The following is a 20,690-nucleotide window of genomic DNA, read 5'->3' on the forward strand; positions in this document are numbered from 1 at the left end:
AGATGACACTTATGACAACAGAAGTGCTTCGGAAATCCCACAGAGTTTCGAGACAATGAGATAACGTGTATTTCAGAAGATTCCAGATTCCCCCGTGGAAGTAGCAGGATTGGAGTTAGTGACTGATTACCTCTAATGGAAGATGCTACATGTAAGGTGGGCTCACAGATAGTACAGTCGGCATTACAAGACACTTTCGCTTCTCACATCAATTATTTATAAAGATCAAAGAGAGGATTAATCGGGTTCTAATGAGTGTTTCTTTAGGTTTGCGGTACAGAAGAAGGGTTAGACTACCACCAGGATCATAAAACTGCTCCTGGAAATGCCCGAAACTCATACGAAAGCCTTGTCAATTATGCGTACAATTATGCCTCCTTGGATGGGCCGGTGTTGCGACAAATACCTCCTCGCAGAAGTATGTTGCTCTGCTGTCCACTACGTATGCGCACTAGGAAATAGTGACTATGCAAAGCAGCAGGAAAACATTAATTGCCCTGATTTTGTTCTAGTTTACATACATAATGCAGAGAAGTAGTAAACGAGTCAGTGTACCTCGACAATAAATTAAGCAGACAACCATTTAAATGTAGTTTAATTCGTGTGTAATGTGCATCATGATTAGTGATTAGCTTTTGGATGGGAGATTGTATTTAGGAATGTGTACGTATTTTTAGAGATTTGTAGCTTTGGAGGTCAAAGGATATAAATTATACGGTGTATGGATGTGATTTTGTGACAGATAAGGCCGGAATCCTCCCAAAGAGGGGGCAAAAAAGGAGCGTAATATTTGAACTTCAAAATTTCATTGATATTTTACCCTCAGATGAAATATATATTTTAGCAAGCAAGTCCTATATTATAGTAGAAGAAACATGGCGCCACATAAACGTAAAAAAAAAAGGCAGCTGTGTGACGCTGTATCCTGCTGGCACACAGGCTGAGACACGCAGCCTCGACGGGGGGGAGGGAGAGTGACTGGAAAACGCTTACTTCTGTTATTATGATGAGAAATATCGTTGCATTAATGATTTTAAAGGAGTAGATTTTAAATTCGATATCATGAAAATTATCATCGTTATTATTATTTTTGTCTGCAGAAAGGTAAATAAAAGTTTAGTTTAGCCCGGCGACCCCTGCGCGTGAGTGTGTGTGTGTGTGTTTGAATGCGGGGCGGCGGCGGCAGGCCCTCAGAGGCGGCGCTTGGTGATGATTTTATAGCAGACAGGAAGCAAGCACACGCTGGTAAAGTAAGGAAACAAGTCAGACACTTCTCACTCATAGTTACAAGTGGCAGGTATGCAAAACTAGTGCCAGGCATACACTTTATTCGGTAAGTTTATCCTTCCTCAGTTGTGTTGCTTTGCCTGTTGGCCTCCTTGTTCTCCTGTTGGTCTGTTCCGCTTTGTATCGCTTCTTAGGCCCTCCTTGGTACTTCTTCACACTTAGACACTTCACTACGCTCTCTTAGTTACTTCATTGTGCACTCATTTTCATTTCATTTCATTTCGAGGGGACCCGCAGAGGGTCACTCTCGGGTGGCATGATATGCGGGGGTCGTGCGGGGGATTCAAGGGGCCAGGACAGGATTAGGATGAGGAAAGGTATTGGGACATGGTGAAGGGCCAGGATTAGGGAGATAATGATTGATGATCCTATTCCTAAATGTGTCAAAAGTGGGACTATTAACTACCTACATGAGATGGGAGATGATTCCACTCTCGGGTGCTGCGGGGAAATAATGAGGATAATATTCACGAAAGTGTAGCATTCCTCTGGCGGCGGTCCAGCTGGTGTTGCGAGACATACCTCCTCACAGAAATAAGTCGCATATACATGGGGGGCTCCAGGGAGGTGGTTAGGAGGTTATGTAAAGTTCGGTTGGAGTAGTTTAAATATGCTCCCCCCACCCCAAACCCTCGATTTCCCACAGGTGTCCAAGTTGAACCTCTCTGCGAGCTATTTTGCGCTGCGGCGGTGGGTCCACAAAAAGCGTTGAAAAGTCAATCATTTAGTGATTTCCGGAGAAAAACACTATCTCCATGATAAACAGCATCATATTTTGTTTGAAATAAGTGGTCAGCATCTCAAAATTAGTAAGCTACACTTTCATGAATATTCCCCAAGAATGAATATTTGAATATACTAGTGTTAGTTGGGTAAGTGTGGTATTTAAGGTTGTAGCTGCCTCTAGTGGATCGTGCAGTTGTTGGGTGTAAATAAGTGTCTGTTTATGTCTACTAAATTGTTTGTGATTTTATATAGCATTTGTTGTCTGTGTATTTGTCTTCACGTTGTTAATGGGTCTAGTTTTATGTCATGTTTAAGCAAAGTGACTGATGTGGTGTGTCTGTAATAACGTCTGGCCCATCTTGCAGCTTTGTTTTGTATGGCCTCTAATTTATTTATGTTATTGTTAGTGTGTGGGTCCCAGACGGTGTCACAATATTCTATGTGTGGCCGAACGAGTGTCTTATATGCAAGAATTTTGCTAAGGTTCCTACGTAGGAACCCCAGGGCTCTGTGAGCTTTGACCCTGATGCTGCTCACGTGTGTGTTCCACCGCATGTCTGCTGAGATGTGTATGCCCAAGTATTTGTGTGAAGAGACAGTGTTCAGGTTTGTGTCATGGAGTTTGTAAATGAAGGGAATAGGTTTGTTAGTACGGGTGAAACGGATGTGATGGCATTTATCTGGTCTAAACATCATCTGCCACTTGGCTTCCCAGTCTTCAAGTGCAGCTAAATCGCCCTGTAGTCTAAGACTGTCATCCCTATCTAAAATGGGTCAATACTCTAAGCCGTCATCTGCAAAAAGTCTAGTAGTAAAGGTAAGTGATAGTGGGAGATCATTAATGTAGGAAAGGAAAAGAAGGGGGGCCCAAGACGGTGCCTTGAGGTACGGTACCCCAGAAGTTACAGGAATAGATGAGAATTGACTACCATCAAGAACAACTCATTGCTTGCGGGTAGTCAAAAACGTGGTAATCCAGTTAGAAAGTTGTCCTCGTATGCCATAGAATTCTAATTTAGCTAACAGTCTTTGGTGGGGAACTTTGTCGAAGGCCTTGGCAAAGTCAAGTATTATGGCGTCAACTTGTCTAATTTTGGGGCTGTTAAAGGACTGCAAAATGTCATGTGTGGTCACAAGTAATTGAGTCTCGCATGAACGTTTGGGCCGAAAGCCGTGCTGATTGTCAGTCAGTATGTTTTGCCTATCAAAGTGGTCCATTATATGTCTATGAATTATATGTTTTAAAATTTTGCAGCAAACTGAGGTTAGCGAAATAGGTCTATAATTAGCAGGGAGGGTTCTCTCTCCGGATTTAAAAGTTGTTGTCACATTTGCCAAAAGCCAGTCCTGAGGGATTTCTCTGGTTTTTAATGTCTGTGAGAATATAACCTGCAGGATAGGTGCAAGACAGACATGGGGCGATTACTTATCCCACACTAATGACTCTACTTTGCAATACTCAACATTTTTCAGCGAAAGCCTTCACAGCATAAATTATATAACTTAAGTTTGAATGCCAATGTTACCACTCTATCTTCTGCCAATATTTTCATGTTAACTAATTTTCTAAATTTGCTAATGGCATGCCTGCCCTTTTCAAGAGTGGAATGTTATGACTTCTCTCCAACCGAATCTGGCCCTCTCAGCTATTCTTACAGCCTTCTGATAGCAGGAACAGTGCTTTTGCATGTTTTTTATTTGATTTTTGCACCTTGAGCTGCCTCCTCTGCTGTATTGAAAATAATAACACCCAAGGAATAGATTCATATTGCTGCTATGGTAGCTGGTACAGAAATGGAAAATATATCATATCAGTAAAGGGGCATACACTATAACTGCATGTGGCCTCGGTGTTCATATGTCACATTAGCCCTTGCACCTTTGGTGGGAAATAGCCCATTACCCCGGAACACAGGGTCAGTGTGAGTGTGACGTCTAGGCTACCACAGTTACCTTCCTCAGATTTCTCCAGATACTCATTTATTAAGCAGCCCAAAAGGGAGGCTGAACAGCTGGGTGAGCTGTGTTCTAATTGTCTTCACTGAAATTTGAACCCATGTCTGCCAAATGCCAATTTGTAGCTAGGCATGGTAGCCACTTTACAGAGGTACAGATTGAGTGTTTATTTGGAAATGGCATTCTACCATCCTTTATGATAAAATTACATATTACATAATTCTTATAAAGTTAATGGTTGAAAAAGTGATCATGCAAAAATAGTTTAAACATTTCTATTCATCTGCACAAAGATCATTGAATAAAATATGATAATGACCTCTTCAGTCTTGCTGATAATGTACAATCCACATGCAATCTTTTTGGACTTCATTTTCTTTTCTTTTTGTTTTGTAAGGCAAAAAAAAAGCTGTTCTCATCTAGATGCCATTTTCTTGACAGACAAGGAGTTGTCTGTGGTAGCAAGAGTTGCTTGTATAAATGTGCAGCAACCTGTACAGGTAACCAATTACTGCAACCAGTTGCCTTGTGTGAAAGCACCCTTAATGCAATGCTTTCTTGTATATATTGACAGAACCTTCCCTTCCATACAGGTCATGGCGTCAAGAGAATCAAGTGGAAACTCAACTCGCCTCTCACTTGATATAGCAAACCTCCCTCTCATCCCTTTTGGCATGAGACCTCATGCATCACCCAAGAAACTCACTCCTCAAGCTACCAACCGTAAGTGATGTAGGGTTTCTGCAGACAGTTTTTTCAAATTTAGTGATATCTAGGAACCTCGCAGACACCGTAAGAAATAACAAAAGAAACTTTTTAAAATTCTTTAAGACATGCAAACACAACACTTACACGATTACATCAGTGAAAGACAACACTAACACATTAATAACCAGCCCACAACACAAAGCAAAAATAATCAACACAAAGTTCCAATTGGTGTACACACAAGAACACAACCTGACACCAAACATGTCACACAGCCCCTTCCCCCCGATAGCCCCCCTTGACAATACGACTAACAGAATACAAATATTACTGAAAGGACTTAACAGAACTAAATCCACTGGCCCCGACAACATTCCCGCCTTCATCCTTGAATCCTTTGCCCCCATCCTTCAGGCCATATACACCCAGTCTCTATCATCCACCTCATTACCCTCTGACTGGCTTTTGGCAAACATTAATCCATTGTTCAAGATAGGTGACCAGACTGACCCAGCCAATTATCGACCCATTTCACTAACATCAATTCCATGTAAAATTTTTGAACACATAATACATTAACACATAATGAATCACCTTGACACAAACAACATCCTTACTGACTCACAACACGGCTTTCGACCCAAACGCTCATGTGAATCGCAACTCATTACTACATTTCATGACATTACAAGGCTACTCGACTGACGTGACATTAAACAAGTTGACACTTTTGTTTTAGATTTTGCCAAAACCTTTGACAAAGTCCCGCACAAAAGACTGACATTAAAATTGAAATACTACCGGTACGGTATTTCAGGACTTATTCTTCACTGGATCACTGCATTTCTCACTAACAGAACTCAACGCGTTCTTCTTGACGGATCTTCATCTGACACTGTCCCTGTTTCCTCAGGTGTCCCACAAGGCACCATTCTAGGTCCCCTTCTTTTCCTCCTGTACATTAACGATCTTCCACTCTCAACACCTAACTCTTCCACTAGACTATTTGCCAACAATAGTTTGCTATTTAGACCAGTAAAGACTACTGACGACTGCAGACTGCTACAACAAGACTTGGACGCATTCGAGCAGTGGAAGCGCACCTGGCAGATGCAGTTTCGACCAGACAAATGTAAACTGTTAAGATTCACCAGAGCTCACAACCCCATCCATCACACTTACACTCTCCATAATTCAGAACTAGAATCAGTCCAAACACACAAGTATCTTGGTGTCCACCTCTCCACTAACCTAAAGCTCAACACACACAGACCACATCAATGCCACAGCCAACCGAACGCTGGGGTTCCTGATGAGGAATCTACATAACTGCACACCTGACATTAAACACAGCTTATGACACACTTGTGAGACCAACACTGGAATACTGCTCCATGGTGTGGGATCCTTACACACACAGAAACATTGATAGGTTAGAACAAATCAACACCAAGGCGGCTAGGTTCATTACAAACAATTACACTCGAACGCTGAATGCTGGAATCACAACACGGATCAAACAACAGATAAACATGGAACCTCTTCACTTACGCAGACAAGCACACAGACTTACACTCATGTACAAGATCACAAACAGTCACATTGACATTGACCCACATACTACATACTTACACAACGCAAACAGTCAACGTACTCGTAACACACACATCCATAAATACCAAACATATCACACCAACACTGACGCATACAAGCACTCATACTTTCCACGCACTATACGTGACTGGAACAGCCTCCCTCAACAGACTTTAGACTGCGGTACAATAGACTCATTCAGAAAACAAATACACATTCACTTGTCACCACAACACACAAACACTAAGAATTACACTTGATTCACTTCCCTCCCCTGCACACTTGGCTCCCTTTCCCCCAACAGCAAACCCAAATATGCGTGTTATGCACCTGAAAGATGCCCTGCGCATTATTATCCAGATTCAGATCCATAGAACTTGAGCACATTTGGTCTCCCTATTCCCAGTGAGGGCATTCTGGGGAGGTTTGGGTCTTTAAACCATGTTAGGAGTATTTTATTGTATAAAACAGTGCTCACAGTACTCAAAGAATTTCACTTCACAGAGTCATGTTTTCTATTTTGTATTCCCCTATCCATGGCATTGATGTCCTGTTGCTGTTAGGATGGTTATGTTTATCACTTGAGATGTGATGTAGACCATTTCTAGCCTTTTGTAGCAGATGTTTACATAAGACAATTTTATAAACACACACACACACACACACACACACGCACATTACAAATAATATTTCAGACATCACTAAACCAAAGTGAGTTACTAAAACTACATAGGGAAAATAGTTCCTCTGTACACAAATGGCATTAGGTAATACCCATTGAACTACAGAAGATTTTCACTTACCAATGTTGTAAGCAGAATAATGGAAAAACATAATTAGAAAAATATCTGTAGAACACTTGGAACAGTATGAAATGTTATCAAAATGGGATTTTTGGGTTTAAAAGAGAAAAATCATGTGTATCAAATTTCCTTTGTTACTATGAATGATCAGAATTCCGTACAATATTTGTGTAACCCTATTGGGAGATTTTTTTGTTTCCATCAGTTTCTTCAAAGTACTTATTCTCTTTCAGGCTTCAACAAACTTTCTCGTAGAAGAGCCAAACATCCTCAAGTAGGTAGTGGAGATGCTGGACACCACAGAGAAAACAAGGAAAACATTGGCGGGGCAAGCAGTGGCCAATGCAGTAAGGGGTGGTCTGCAATTGAGTCCAGAGTCACAGGTCTCCACACTGTGCCAGAGAATGAGGACCCCCCTGAACCCAGCAGCACACAAAAACAAAGGAAAGCAGCGTCTCCCCTCAGCAGAAAGTTTCCGGTGACTGGAAGTCTTAGACCAAACACTGATTCACCATTTGTAGACAGTGCTCAGGATACACAACATGCACTTAAAAGGTCCAGTGGGCAGAGAGACAGTATTTACACCGATGTTGATGATGGCAGCTTCATAGAGTTTTATCATGGCAAGGAGAAAGGACAGCAAGTGCCTCACCAGCCAGATGACTCAACCAGAAAGATGCCTCTTCTTTATTATACATGTGAAAGTGACAATGACACCCAGTACTCAACGTCATCCAAAACAAAGAATGCCCTAGTGGGCTTCCATAAGTACTTGGACAAGCTGAGATTAGAAAGAGATCTGAGAAACATACATGAAGAGGATAGAACTGAAGAGGTGGGACTACGAAACCGGTTGGACATGTACGATGAAACAATCATTACCTGCAGTGCTGATATACGAAAGTATTTCTGTAAACCTCCTGCTGCAGATGCTATCAACAGCACTGTGATAGATAAGTTGCCCCATACAGGAAAGACAACTCTACCTTGTGCATTTTCTGAAATATCAACACTGACTGTTAACCCTGAGGTAGTCTTAGGTTCTGATTCTCAATCTCGGTCAAAGCAGCCAAAAATATTAGGTAATGCCAAACAGCAGACAGTTATATTATCTGAATCATCTGATGAAGGAGAGTCACATCCCACTGAAAGGGGTGCAGGTGTGAAAGTTACTCCCATAGGCAGTAATGTAAAGAAACCTCCACAAAGTGTTGGTAATATTGGTATTGTCAAGGATATTCCTATGTTTGTTATGGGGGGCCAGGCCAGAGCACCCTGCCCTCCACCATCACCCAAGGTGATTGTTGCTATGCATGAAGAATGGCCATCATTGGTGAGTGAGGATGTCAGCATTATTAGTAACAGTGTTGCTATGCCTAGAAAATTTCCATCTGTGGTGAGTGAAGATGTCAGCATTATTGGTAAAACTCTTGAGTCACTTCCACAGAAAAGTAGTGCATCAAAGATTCCAAGGACTGTAGGTGTGGCAACCTCACCCATAAGAGGGGCAAAAGTGCCCTTGGTATGTGAAGATAAGAAAAAGGATGAGGAGAACAGAGGTGATGTTGGTCATGTCCCTCTTGAATGGAGATTTGCACCAAGCAAGGATGGAGATGCACAAACAACAGGTCAGACAAAGTTTCCTGTTCACAAGTGGATCATGACAAGCCCTTTCAAAGAGAGCTCATTTGATTCATCTTTCCTGCAGAGAAAAGAAGATTCTTTCATCAGTGAGTCACCTAGTCAGCCTAAATTATGTTATGGAAATGAGAAAGTCATGTCCCACACAAGAAAATTTAATAGTGAACCCTTGATATTTTCTGATCCCAGTAAACAAGGCAAAAGTCCTCAGGCCATCAATAAAAATTGTGACCCTTCACTTCCCAAAGAAGTCACTCATATCAGTCCTTCTAGTGAGAGCTCTGAATGCGAGTTCTCAATCAAGCGAACGGCAGCAAAAGAAAGGGTGATTCTATCTTCTTCTGATGAATTAGAAGAAAATAAAAGGAATGGGATGTTTGTTACACAAAGAAAAAAGAAAAAACACTCAAAAAATGTCACTTCATCATTTAAAAAAAAATACATTGAAGCTTCAGATGAAGAAGGAGAATCCCTCTGTCTTCGACTCTCCAAAAGTCAGAATGAAACCAGTGAAGCTTCAGGGAAGACCATACAGACCATTGGGAGAGTAGCTGAGTCTCCAGACAATAGAGTCAACAGGCCCAGTGATCCCCCCACCCAGACTCTCCAGAAATTTAAAAAATCACCCCCGAGAAGAAGAAGTAAATCAGATTCAGATAGCTTCGTGAGTATGGAGAATTTGCCAGATAACTCTCCTTGTCTTGACAAGTTAGTGCCAGATACCAAGGTGCATCACTCTGACTCTGTAGAATCTCTCGCCTTACCACCTCCCAAGGCAGGATCTCCACAGCATCTTTATGATAGTGATGGGCCCTTGGATTTAAGTCTGATAAGGAAAGAACTAGACAGCCTTTATAGTTCTGAGTGGAGGAAAAATGAGGAGGCCATCTTCAAAACAGTCTCAAGAGAAGGAAAGCAAAGGAGTAGAGTCACTAATTCTGAGAAATCTATTGAGGGTCGAAGAAGAAGTAGATCATGTCCCAGACTCAGTTCAGAAACTGATGAGAAGGAGAGAGAGAATAGCTTTGTCTACCAAGTACCGGTAAGTGAAACTTATGGTGATGAAGAAAGTGTGAAAAGCAACTGTAGTAAAGACACAGATGGAAGCAGTGAAAATAGTAGATCATGTGTTCCATATAAAGATGAAGGAACTGCAAAGACCCCAGTCAGCTCACGTGGCAGTCCTGAAGATGACAGCTTTGAGGAGTACCTAAAAAAAGTTAGGTCCACTAAAAAAGAAATACAGCAGAAGATTGATTTTTCCTCTGAGGATGAGGATAAATATGAGTCAAGCTTCATCAATGATGAAAGTGATGAGAGTTACAGCCTTCCTCAGGTGCCCCTGAACCCCTACAAGAGTCCCCCAGAAAACCAAGGCACCCCAAGGTCCAAAGTCAGCATTCCCAAGATTAAGGAGAGAGACAGACGAAGAGAGAGGCATCACAGTAATGAAGACATCAGACCAGTTTCTTCGAGTGGAAACGAGAAGACTCCTCGGATTGGTCCTGAGGACAGCTTTGAAGAGTACCTAAAAAAAGTAAGGTCTCTGACACAAAAAAAGAAGAAACAACAAAAAATTACATGCTCCTCTGAGGATGAGGACTCTTATGAATCTAGCTTTATCAATGATGATTCTGATGATGAGAGCTACAGCCTTCCCAAAGTGATTCAGAAGCCTCAAGGAAATTTGCCAGAAGACAAAAATAGTATTTTCAAAAGCAAGGGTAGAGTTACCACAAGACCCAACACTGACAAAAGAGTCATTAACATGTGGCATAATTCTCCCACCATTAACCAGATCTCTGACTCTGACTCAAGTGAGTCTAAAGAATTTACAGAAAACAGTAAAAAGATCACCCCTCAAAAAACATATAGAAACAAAGTTTTACCCAAAACTGAAGGTTATTGCCGACGTGCCAAAGGGTATGGTACTAGCCAGGTCTCTCCAAGGTTGTCGTTTCTGGCATCTCTCTCCTCTAATGTAAACATCATACAATGCCACCCAGAGGCCTTATCATATGTTAAAAACTTCAAAAAGAAAAAAGAGGAGCTCGTCAAAAAATTGTACAACTTCTATAATACTCATGTGTTTGATTGCAAGCTCCCATCATCAATGAATATTGCATGGAATGCCAGACTGACAAAGACAGCTGGGTATTGTTATTACCAGATCAATGGGTCCAGTGAAACAAGGAGAGGAAGTAGAATTGAACTGTCTACCAAAGTGATTGACAGCCCAGAGAGGTTGCGGGACACACTTATCCATGAACTGTGCCATGCTGCTGCCTGGATCATCTCTGGATACAAGGATGGCCATGGACCACTGTGGAAGGCATGGGCAGCAAAGGCCAGGGCTGTTTTTCCTGAGTTGCCAGCAATCAGCAGGTGCCACTCCTATCAGATCCAGTGTAAATACACTTACCGCTGCACTCGCTGCTCATACAGGTGAGTCACTCATTCCTTTCCTTTCATTTTCTTTTCAAATTGTGAAAATGCAGTGCAGTTACATATAAGTGTTATTTTGATTGATATTTTATCACTTGGAGGAAGCAGTTTAATGTCATTACCTTGTGCTTTGTATTAATTCATACACAATAGAGAAAAAAATCTTTAAAAATCTAAAACTGCAAAATCACCATGCAGTAAAGTATATACTGAACCCTGTGTTTAACTTTTTTCTTTTTGTGTGTGTGTGTGTGTGTGTGTGTGTGTTTACCTAGTTCTGATGTACAGGAAATAATCTATGCTTGCAGGGTCCTGTCAGTCTCAGTAGGTTGCTTTCATTCTTGCAGTTTCTTTCAATTTTTCCTCTCATCTTCATTCATGTCCTTTCTTAGCTTAATTTGCCTATACTTAAGGGGCTATTACACTGGGCAAATTTTCAGTGGATCTTCAGTCAAACCATGATTTCTGCTGGAGTGGTTCTCATTTCTGTGGATTTCTGATGTGTCCATGATCTTCCAAAGCTACGGTAAATTTCACCGAAGGACGACAGTATTACTCACCATCATCAGCAATAACAAGAAACAAGAAGAAGAGGAAGAAGCTACACCCTACTGTCCCTACATTCACACAGCTATGAGTGTTGTTGCCTGGACCAAGGCCTCCGAGGCCACTTTAATTGAGAAATTACGGGATATGCCAGCTTTGTGGGATCCCAGGCATGAACTGTATGCAAAAAAACTGCATAGAAGGAAGAGCAGACATTGGTTTCCTAAGCCTTGAGTCTTTCTTGGCTATAGATGGTTGCACAAAGCTCAATATTTCATAAAATTGGTCCTTGCTGACTCATCCACTGCCCGTACCCTTCCTCATCTTCTAGACGTAATTCTTGCAACGGCTGCATCACTTCGCTGCGCCCCTCTCTTCTTGTAAGCCATTGCCGCCTCCACATTCTTTTCTTTTTCCGTTGCTTGTGTAAATTGTGTCACTAGAGCCAAAGCAACGACACTTTGAGTGAAAATGGGGGTGCGAACAGGGACGTCAGCTATACTTGTTGTGAAAATGTGTCGGTCAAGACCACGGTACGCTGAAAGAGTGCGAGGCAAGTGTGATAGGTAGACGACGATAGTGTGTCCACGTAGGCAAAAATTCACGATTTTATGACTGAAGATCCACGGAAAATTTTACCTTGTGGCCTGTTGCGCCTGAGACTCACTGAGTCCAGTGTTTCATTGATTTTGGCTAATTTAGCATCACCCACAGATTTCCTTCTGCTTGATATTTTCTTCTCTCCACTTTTACCTCTTGTTTTCACTACTGATGCCACTCCTGGACTTTCTTAGTTCATCTCCGAGGTGTTTGATTGCTTCCGTCATTGTCCACATATTCCAGCTCATCTGTTTACTTCATTTCTCCCTGTTAATTCTGTCTTGCTGACCCCACATTAATCATTCTCTCAGACAATGAATTAAACAAATCCTTTTAAGTTTTCACTCATTCAAAACCCTTCATAATACGTGTCTTTCCTCTGTCTCACTGATAAATCCCTGTTTTCAAATTCCTCATCCACCAAGTCATTCAGAAAATTTTGGCCTTGCTACATGAATGTGTGAATTTTTCTAAATATTTTTTCTGGGTAAATAAATGTTATAAAATGTTCATTTTCCCTCCCACTCAGCATCGGACGCCATTCCAAAAGCCTGGATATGGAGAAAAAAGTGTGTGGGTACTGTTATGGTAAGTTTGAACTCCTAGTGAATCATAAGACACAGAAAGGCCAGCAGAAAGTAACTCCCAGTATACCAAGCCAAGGTCCTCCTAAAACACCCAAGACACCAGGGCCTTTTGCAGTGTTTGTCAAGAAGAACTATGGGTCTGTCAAGAAGTCAACACCTCACCTCAAGCATGGAGATGTCATGAGAATTCTTAGCACAAAATTTGGAGAAATGAAAACCAATGGGGACTGAGTGTTTTGCCTCAGGTATTGTGATTTTTTGTAGAGCTGTTGACACTGAAATGTACCTTTATGCTTTCATTAAGTGTTAAATAATTTATTGTACCTTTTATTCAGCCTCACAATGGTGGGCCATTGTCTTTGGAGTGAGATTTGGTGTCCCCGTCTTCCTTTACCTACTTTTAAGCTTTTTCTTTTGTGGCTTCCCTTACCTCTGGAAGTCTTTCTCAGTTTTTTGTATTTTTACTCAGAAGCTGTAATGGAAAGGGAAGGTATACCTCTGATTTGCTGTCTTAGAGGTAAAGTATAGGACTTATACTAAGCTGTGTTTTGCCGCAGTCTTTATCTTTGTTACTTTGGCCTTTGTACCCGTGGCAGATAAAAACTCACTACCACAGGACATGGGAAATTTGACATCCAGTTTAACACAGTTCAAAGTCCTCATCCACTGAGTTGTTCAGAAAATTTTGGCCTCGCTCCATGAATGTTTACCAACCAGGCTGAAAGGGAGGATGAACAGCTGAGTGGCCTGCGTGCCGACTGCCTTGGCCAGAACAGTAATTGGCACTGATTAATTTGGATCAGCTTTTTGGAGTGAAAAGTGTCTCAGGGCTCCAGGTACAATTATCTCCAGTATTCAGAGGAACCTAAGGTATTTTGTGTATGTGTGTGTATATATTTCTCTCTCTCTCTCTCTCTCTCTCTCTCTCTCTCTCTCTCTCTCTCTCTCTCTCTCTCATACATAAAATCACCAAGCTAGAAGTTTGCAGCCCTCCTCACCACACACCTGACCAGTTCAAAGTACCCATGATACTGAATATTGGCACCAATTATGAAGTTCTTTACTCTTGCACAACTATAATACATTGCAGGGGAAAACTCAGTGGCCTGCATGAGTAATCAAAGAAATTGATGATGTAGTTCAATGACCTATGTAGCATTTTAAGAGTAGGAAAATATTACTTCTTTAATACCTACACATTAAATGATAGAATTCTAGGTTATTTCAATTACAAAAGGGGTCCAGGTGTGCATGTGGGCTCCAATCTCCAACCCAGGAATCTTTGTATTACTGCCAAGAACAGCATTAATGGAGCAAACGTTATCCATAATTTGTACCTGACACTTGCTACACCTTACCTTGATAATGCTACACAATTTTAGGGCCTTTGTTATGGAAAGGATATAGATTCCCTCAAATCAGCACAGAAAAGAATGACCAAAATTATTCAAGGGCTTAGAAACTTATTCTTCAGAGAAAGATTAAAGAAGCTTAATTTACATTCTTTGAAGAGATGCAGATTGCAAGGTGATTAATTAAAAATTTTAGATGCTTGCTTTTATGCATAACTGAGAAAACCACGAAGATAACAATGATGGCAGTGTATCTAATATTACTATATTATTTTTTATTATATCTTCATGTTAATAGAAAAGTAATGAATTCTCTCCAATAATGCCCCCCACTCTTTCACACATGCACACTCACTCACCAAATCCCATTGACAAAAGGGTTCTGAATTGGATTACAAGTAGGGTTTGTGCATTATGGCTCTTTCTGAAGCAGAACCGTGGTTCCATTGTATTCAGTTATTATGATTATTTGATTACTGTGAAATACTTATATCCTTATATCATTTATTTTTTTCAAACTGCACAGGACTGAACATTTCCCTTAATTTCCATGACCATTGACATGAGGTGCATAGAGATAATGAATGCTGGATGTGTTGGCATATAAAGTGCAAGTCATTTTAGCTCTCTTTAATTTATATCTAAAGCCAATATACAGAAAGCTAAGTTCATCAGGTTTTATCACCTGCTGGTCTGAATCAGGTGATACTTTACAAAAGGGAGACTTACAAGGTCATACAGTGAACACAAGCAAACAAATGTAGTAATATACATATACAAAATGTTAGTTTGTGAGATATATGCATGTGTTAGCTCTGACTATCACATATTCTGAGCAACAGGTAATATAATAACAACACTGGCAGTGATAAATTTTCCTGAACAATGTAGTGAAGCCTCAGAGCAGATTATCAGAATGTTTTTCCTGACATTTAACGAGACAACTGATGAGTCTACCTGCCACCCTTACTCTTATCTCAGCATCCTCGCAAATTCACCAGGGCTCCATCACGGGACAAGTTTCATAGCTAAGTACAGGGAAGCTCATGTCTCGCAGTCAGTTGCTTAATATTCACAAGTTCTTTAATTGTTTTTATAATTTTTAATAATGTCCATATCAAAAGCTTCCTTTTTTATATCAGCAATAACAACCTCTTATTTCTAATACAACTAGAGTGGGGGTTGAGTACTGGGAAACAATTAAGAGAAAGGATGACAAACTAGTGTACACACACACACACACACACACATATATATATATATATATATATATATATATATATATATATATATATATATATATATATATATATAGATATATATATATATATATATATATATATATATATATATTCCCTTCCTCTTATAAATCCAATCTCTCCAAATGATTTTATCATTTTATAACTTATAGCTTTCTTCCCCCTAATACTGTATCATCTTTCCATACACCACCATGTCTTTTTCCCTCACAACACCTCCAGGTGATCATTTTGCCAAATTTTATTTTCCCTTTAACACGTGCCCCTTCGTACCTACCACTGTCACATCCTACTGAGTTTCCTTTCAGAATCTCCACATTTCCATAATGAGTAATACTTCCCCTGCTTCAATGAATCCATATTTTTTGTTTGCTTTGACCATCTTGTTAATATACCTACACACACACACACAAACACACACCACTATGGTGGCTCAGTAGTAGAGCTCTGTGCTGCCAGGCTTCACAGTCTGGCAGGTAGAAGTTCGAGCCCTATTCAGGCCTGGGATTTTTCCACTGACAGAGGAGCAGTTACTGTCCCCCTCTCAGCAAGAAGGATTGGGTGTGTGGTGTGTGAAGGTCCTGGCAGTACCCAGAGATCAACTATAATGAGCTTGATAGGGTTGGGAGGGTACTTGCTGGCGATGACAAGCCCAGCTCGTGATCAGACCGTGGGTGAATTACTCACACACACACACTTAGAATGAATTAGAAGTGGTGGATGCAGAAATTTTAGGAATAACGGACAAATGTAGATATGGAGACAGGACCACACAAGTGTAGCTCAAGCCCTGTATCCTACAACTAGGTAAACACACACACACACACCTGCTACCTGTAGGAAGGAGGGGACTAGAAAAGTTCACAGAATCTACACAAACAAAGTAGATGAAGTAGGGAGCTGAAAAAGAGGGGGAGAGGTAACCTAGATGGCTAGATATTGCAAATGAATAAAAAGGGGAGTAGAAGAGAAAGAAGAAAGATATTGAATAGGCTGAAAAAGAACAAATTAGCAAGACTATAATTGAATCTTCACATATAATTCATCCTGAATATCAGTATTCATCTAAGATTTTGAAGGACTATGCAAAATAATTTGGTGTTAATGTATTTAGTCACTGCTAGGGTGCAAACGTTAGTATGGCCAATTTCATTGGCCCATCTCTCTGAATATAGTAACCACTCCTTTTTTTGTGTTTGTAAAAAAGGAGGTAGGTGATGATGGTAAATTTTTTATTAATTTTATCTTTTATTATTATTATTATTAAAGACCCCCTACCTTACTTACCTTTGGTCAAGATGCTACATAAGGTGTAAAAAAAAGGGGGTTCTGTGTGCCTGCCCACAGCTAATACCCCTGAGCCCTCCCTGCAAAACCATCAACCTTACTAAAAATATTAAAAAAAAAAATTAAAAAAAATACAGGTGGTGGTCATGGCATGAGCCTTAACCCAAATCCAGCTTTGCAGGGGAGCCTGACCATATACGGCGTTGACTATAAAAGAAGCGACCAAACCAATTAAAGTGGCACTCATTGTTTGGTAGCATCTGGTAGCTGAAATTTTGCTACATCATGTGTTGAAGCAAGTTAAGAAAAAAGCGACAGTAAAGTGGGTAATTAGAAGGCCTAAAGTAGTGTGATTTTTCTGTCACTCAGCTTGCATGGGGTGTGTAGTCTGGCAGTTGTGGCAAGTGGTTTACCCAATGCATAGGTTGTTCCCTACTCACATCACTATGATGTCATTCAGCCACTAAGAAATCCCCTAGGCGTGAAAAATAACAATTTATCGGGTAAATAAATAATAATAGAAACTATATTCATTTACCCAAGAAGTGGGACTCGTGTTCATTGTTAGGGACATTTTTTGTATGTAAATGAATGTCCCCATAATGCATAACATTAACAATACGTTATAATATAATGTTAAACAGTGACAGTAGATAGGGTTTTAACAGACACATAGGTAGATAGATTACTTTGGTAGGTGAATAGAATGCACAGGTATTGCAGTGGTATAAGGTTATAAAGAGCCAAAAGATGTTGAAAAGATAGGTAGAGAAGAATGTTTTTATTTAATTTTCTTTGGTGGTGGAAGCTTGATAAGTGCTGCAGCAGGGTGGGAGTGGGTTATGGGATTCCCCAGTACCAGTGCGAAGCAAAACGTCAAAATCCCTCCATCAATAGGAAACTGACCAAATCTTACAATTTCTGAAATCAACTTACACGTTTACCCGTAAAAGGGACTCCTTTTATTGTTTATTATTTTTATACATGATCAAGTCTCCCTTGATGAAACCTATCATTGGTAACTAAAAACATCAAAACCTGTCCATAAATAACTGAAATGAAAAAAAAAAAAAAAATTGAAAAGCCCAAAAACAAAATATATGAATACGTATTTCCAAAAACCTGTGTTCACTCTCTAAGGGCAGTTAATTTTTACCATTAAGGTAATTTTCTGTATGTAGTCAAATTACCTTTGTTATCAATATTTATATCAAAACAAAAACCATTAAACCCACTGATAAATAACTGTGTTACAGACAATGTTGAAAATTTCTCTTAAAAATTTGATTTGTTTAAAGCTGTAAAAATGTCAGTTCACTCCTTTTACATTACACGTTTCATATGAAAGACTCCCTCGATGAATCTGTATTGGGTGAGCATGCTGCCTACGATGGCTGCAGGGCAAAACCTATGTGACCCCTTCATTCTGAAGAGGTAGGGTCCCCTAGCCCTTCATTTTGTTTAGGGGGTGGCTGGGTTGGTGTAGACTGTAGGAGACACCACCTGCCAGCAGAACCAGGCCCAGGGTTAATCTCGGAGGGCTCCTTCATTTTTGGTTCCAAGAGGTTAGAACTACACTGCTAGACTTGGTACAGCAATACTGGAGGTTCAGCAAAGGAAATTGACCACATCCTCATGATTAATTAAGTACTTGTTGGGTTTCCCATAGGGCAGAGTATTTTGTAACTGATTACACTGAGTTAAAAAAAAAAATGTTAGCTGTCAAGTTTTTTCAACTGATTTAGGACAAATTTGCACCGCTGAATCCGAAAATGACACCCGTTTCTCTCGATCGGTCAGATTTTTGTGGTCAATTTTTTAAAAAATCCAATCTTATAACTAAATCGATTACATTTTTGTGACATTTTCAGTTGATTTTTGTTAATATTTCTCATCTGAAATGGGTTTTTAAGATAAAAAAAAATTGTTTTCTAACACAATTCATTAATTAAATGTTACAAAAATTGATAAATGTACATTGAATAGTAGACATTGATAAAGGTAAGTACATGTAAATTGGATATTAGGTCATCATTGTTCAAAATTCAGGGCATGAACATCCGTTTCTTCGAACTCCTAGAATGCTCAGCGGTAGGGATGTCTCACTTCAGAGTCCAACAGTAATCAGCCATCATGACTTCATCCCAGCGTCCCTGATACCTGGTCGCCATCTCTTTCATGTCCTGATAGAATCTCCCCCTGCTCGTCGCTCATTGATCCCAGAGTCTCAGGAATCCGATCTATATGTGAGAATAAATAATGCATTTTGATGCTCATGTTGCATCCAAGGTTTCTGAAAGCATTCAGTATATTGGTGACAAGTTCTGTGTAGTTCCTGGCCTTCTTGTTGCCAATAAATTTCTTCACAAGAACAAAAGCCTTCCACGCTTCCAGTTCCTCTTCGTTAATTGAGTTTTCAAACTCTGGATCTCTGATGAGCTGACGGAGTTGAGGGCCATCAAAGATCCAGCTTTCAACTTCTCCACAGTCAATCCTGGAAAAGCGTGGCACAAGTAAGTGAAGCAGCCACCATCCTTGTCCAGAGCTTTGGTGAACTGTTTGATCAAGCCAAGCTTGATGTGCAGCGGTGGGAAGAGTATCCTGTCTTTGTCTACCAGAGGGTTGTTTATGACGTTCATTGCTCTGCAAGGCACCAATTCCTCCCGTACAGGCCAGCCCTTCTTCATGTAATGCTGAGCTTTGTCCCTACTATCCCACATGCACAGAAAGCACGGGTACTTGGTGAACCCGGACTGTTGTCCCAACAAAATACAAAAAATACCAGCTAGTCAAAAAGTGGCACATGTAAACTCTTCAGAATTTGTTTATTTAACCCTTTCCTTGCGCGCAGTGCGGATGTGACTATCCCCTCAGGTGCAGTCGGGCAGCCCAATGGGGGGGTTCTTTTAACCTCTGTATCTCAAAAACTATTCATCACAGCTAAAAACCAAAAACACCACTGGAAAGAGGAGGTCCAGATCTATAGGAGTTGGTTATGTATGCCTCTCTTGCGAACGTACATGCACGTTCAGGGAGTGTTGAATGTTAACACTTACGTCGGTGCGTGCGGGATGATCAGCCGTATTGAGGGAACTGCGGACATCTTTTCTTCAGATTCTGACAAGGGAGTATTGCCAGCTGCAATATTTACAACTATTTGGTCAAAGAATCAGTCAGGTGATAGGTGAAGCTATGCAAAAATGCCACTATATTGGGCAAGAACATCCACCAGTTACTCGTTCGTACATTTGCTGCCCTGGGCTGATATGATTTTCCACCAAATTTAGTGAAGAATCCACTCAATTGGCAATCCTGTGTTGTGAGAATTAGTGTTGGAACACTCATACGCAAGAGATGTGAGTGCGGGTGGAGGTCGCAGCGAGCGTTTAACGCCACCAGCAAATACGCCTAACGCCCGCTGCGAGCGTTTAGCAATGAAAGGGTTAAAGAAATAAGAAAGCATTTTGCCTCATAGAAATAGAAAATACCCGTACGTGTAAAAAAAAAAAAAAAAAAATGTAAAAAACATCGTGTGGTGATAGATAAAAAAAAGTTGACCTGATTGAGCAAAAACTGTGATTTTTGGATTCAGTAGATTTAAATTGTCCAAAATCAGCAAAAAAAAATTAGACGATAAATTTGTTGTTGGCCAGTGTTATAGGCTTGTTACAACACTCAAGCTTCATGTTGTTAAGAATCTCAAGAACTAACAATACTGTGTTTCATCTCGAGACTGAAAGACGATGTGTGTGTTCATGAACATGCAGTGACAGTTTCAAATTAGTTCAATGTCCTCATCACCCTTGAGGACCCTGTAGAATTGAGGGATGCATTCAAGCATGAAACTCTTCAAGCTACAAAGGTCCAGGAGTGGTTTTGTCTCGCAGGAGATGCTGGAGA

At 40.4% G+C, this 20,690-nt stretch overlaps 2 protein-coding genes across 5 annotated transcripts in view; one reads left to right on the forward strand and one right to left on the reverse strand.

Annotated features, from left to right (window-relative positions):
• Positions 1-14: 14 nt before the first annotated feature.
• LOC126998430 (uncharacterized) lies at positions 15-13,208 on the forward strand. Of its 4 annotated transcripts, none has more exons than XM_050860104.1 (4): positions 15-156; positions 4,563-4,692; positions 7,307-11,159; positions 12,835-13,208. In XM_050860104.1, exons 1-4 carry the CDS (start codon positions 136-138, stop codon positions 13,121-13,123), a joined length of 4,293 nt encoding a protein of 1,430 aa, XP_050716061.1. In that variant the 5' UTR covers positions 15-135; the 3' UTR covers positions 13,124-13,208. The 4 variants fall into 4 exon arrangements, with proteins under 4 accessions (XP_050716061.1, XP_050716060.1, XP_050716064.1 ...); XM_050860103.1 differs by lacking the exon at positions 15-156 and adding an exon at positions 1,130-1,250; XM_050860107.1 differs by lacking the exon at positions 15-156 and adding an exon at positions 1,138-1,245.
• A 1,651-nt stretch (positions 13,209-14,859) lies between these two features.
• Positions 14,860-20,690, reverse strand: part of LOC126998428 (ubinuclein-1-like) — a 59,318-nt gene continuing 53,487 nt past the window's right edge. The window contains exon 20 of the transcript XR_007752873.1: positions 14,860-19,284. The gene's annotated coding sequence lies outside the window, so the exon portion shown is untranslated. The remainder of the gene's footprint in view (positions 19,285-20,690) is intronic.

This window comes from Eriocheir sinensis, chromosome 14, assembly GCF_024679095.1.
Source record: "Eriocheir sinensis breed Jianghai 21 chromosome 14, ASM2467909v1, whole genome shotgun sequence".
In the NCBI taxonomy this organism is placed as follows: Eukaryota; Metazoa; Arthropoda; class Malacostraca; order Decapoda; family Varunidae; genus Eriocheir; species Eriocheir sinensis.

Bases quoted from the DNA above. Each gene is read 5' to 3' on its own strand.
- LOC126998430 (XM_050860103.1), top strand. From the start codon at position 1,167: ATGCGGGGCGGCGGCGGCAGGCCCTCAGAGGCGGCGCTTGGTGATGAT. The intron at 1,251-4,562 runs GTAAGGAAACAA...CCTTCCATACAG, and splicing joins AGCAAGCACACGCTGGTAAA to GTCATGGCGTCAAGAGAATC. The intron at 4,693-7,306 runs GTAAGTGATGTA...ATTCTCTTTCAG, and splicing joins CACTCCTCAAGCTACCAACC to GCTTCAACAAACTTTCTCGT.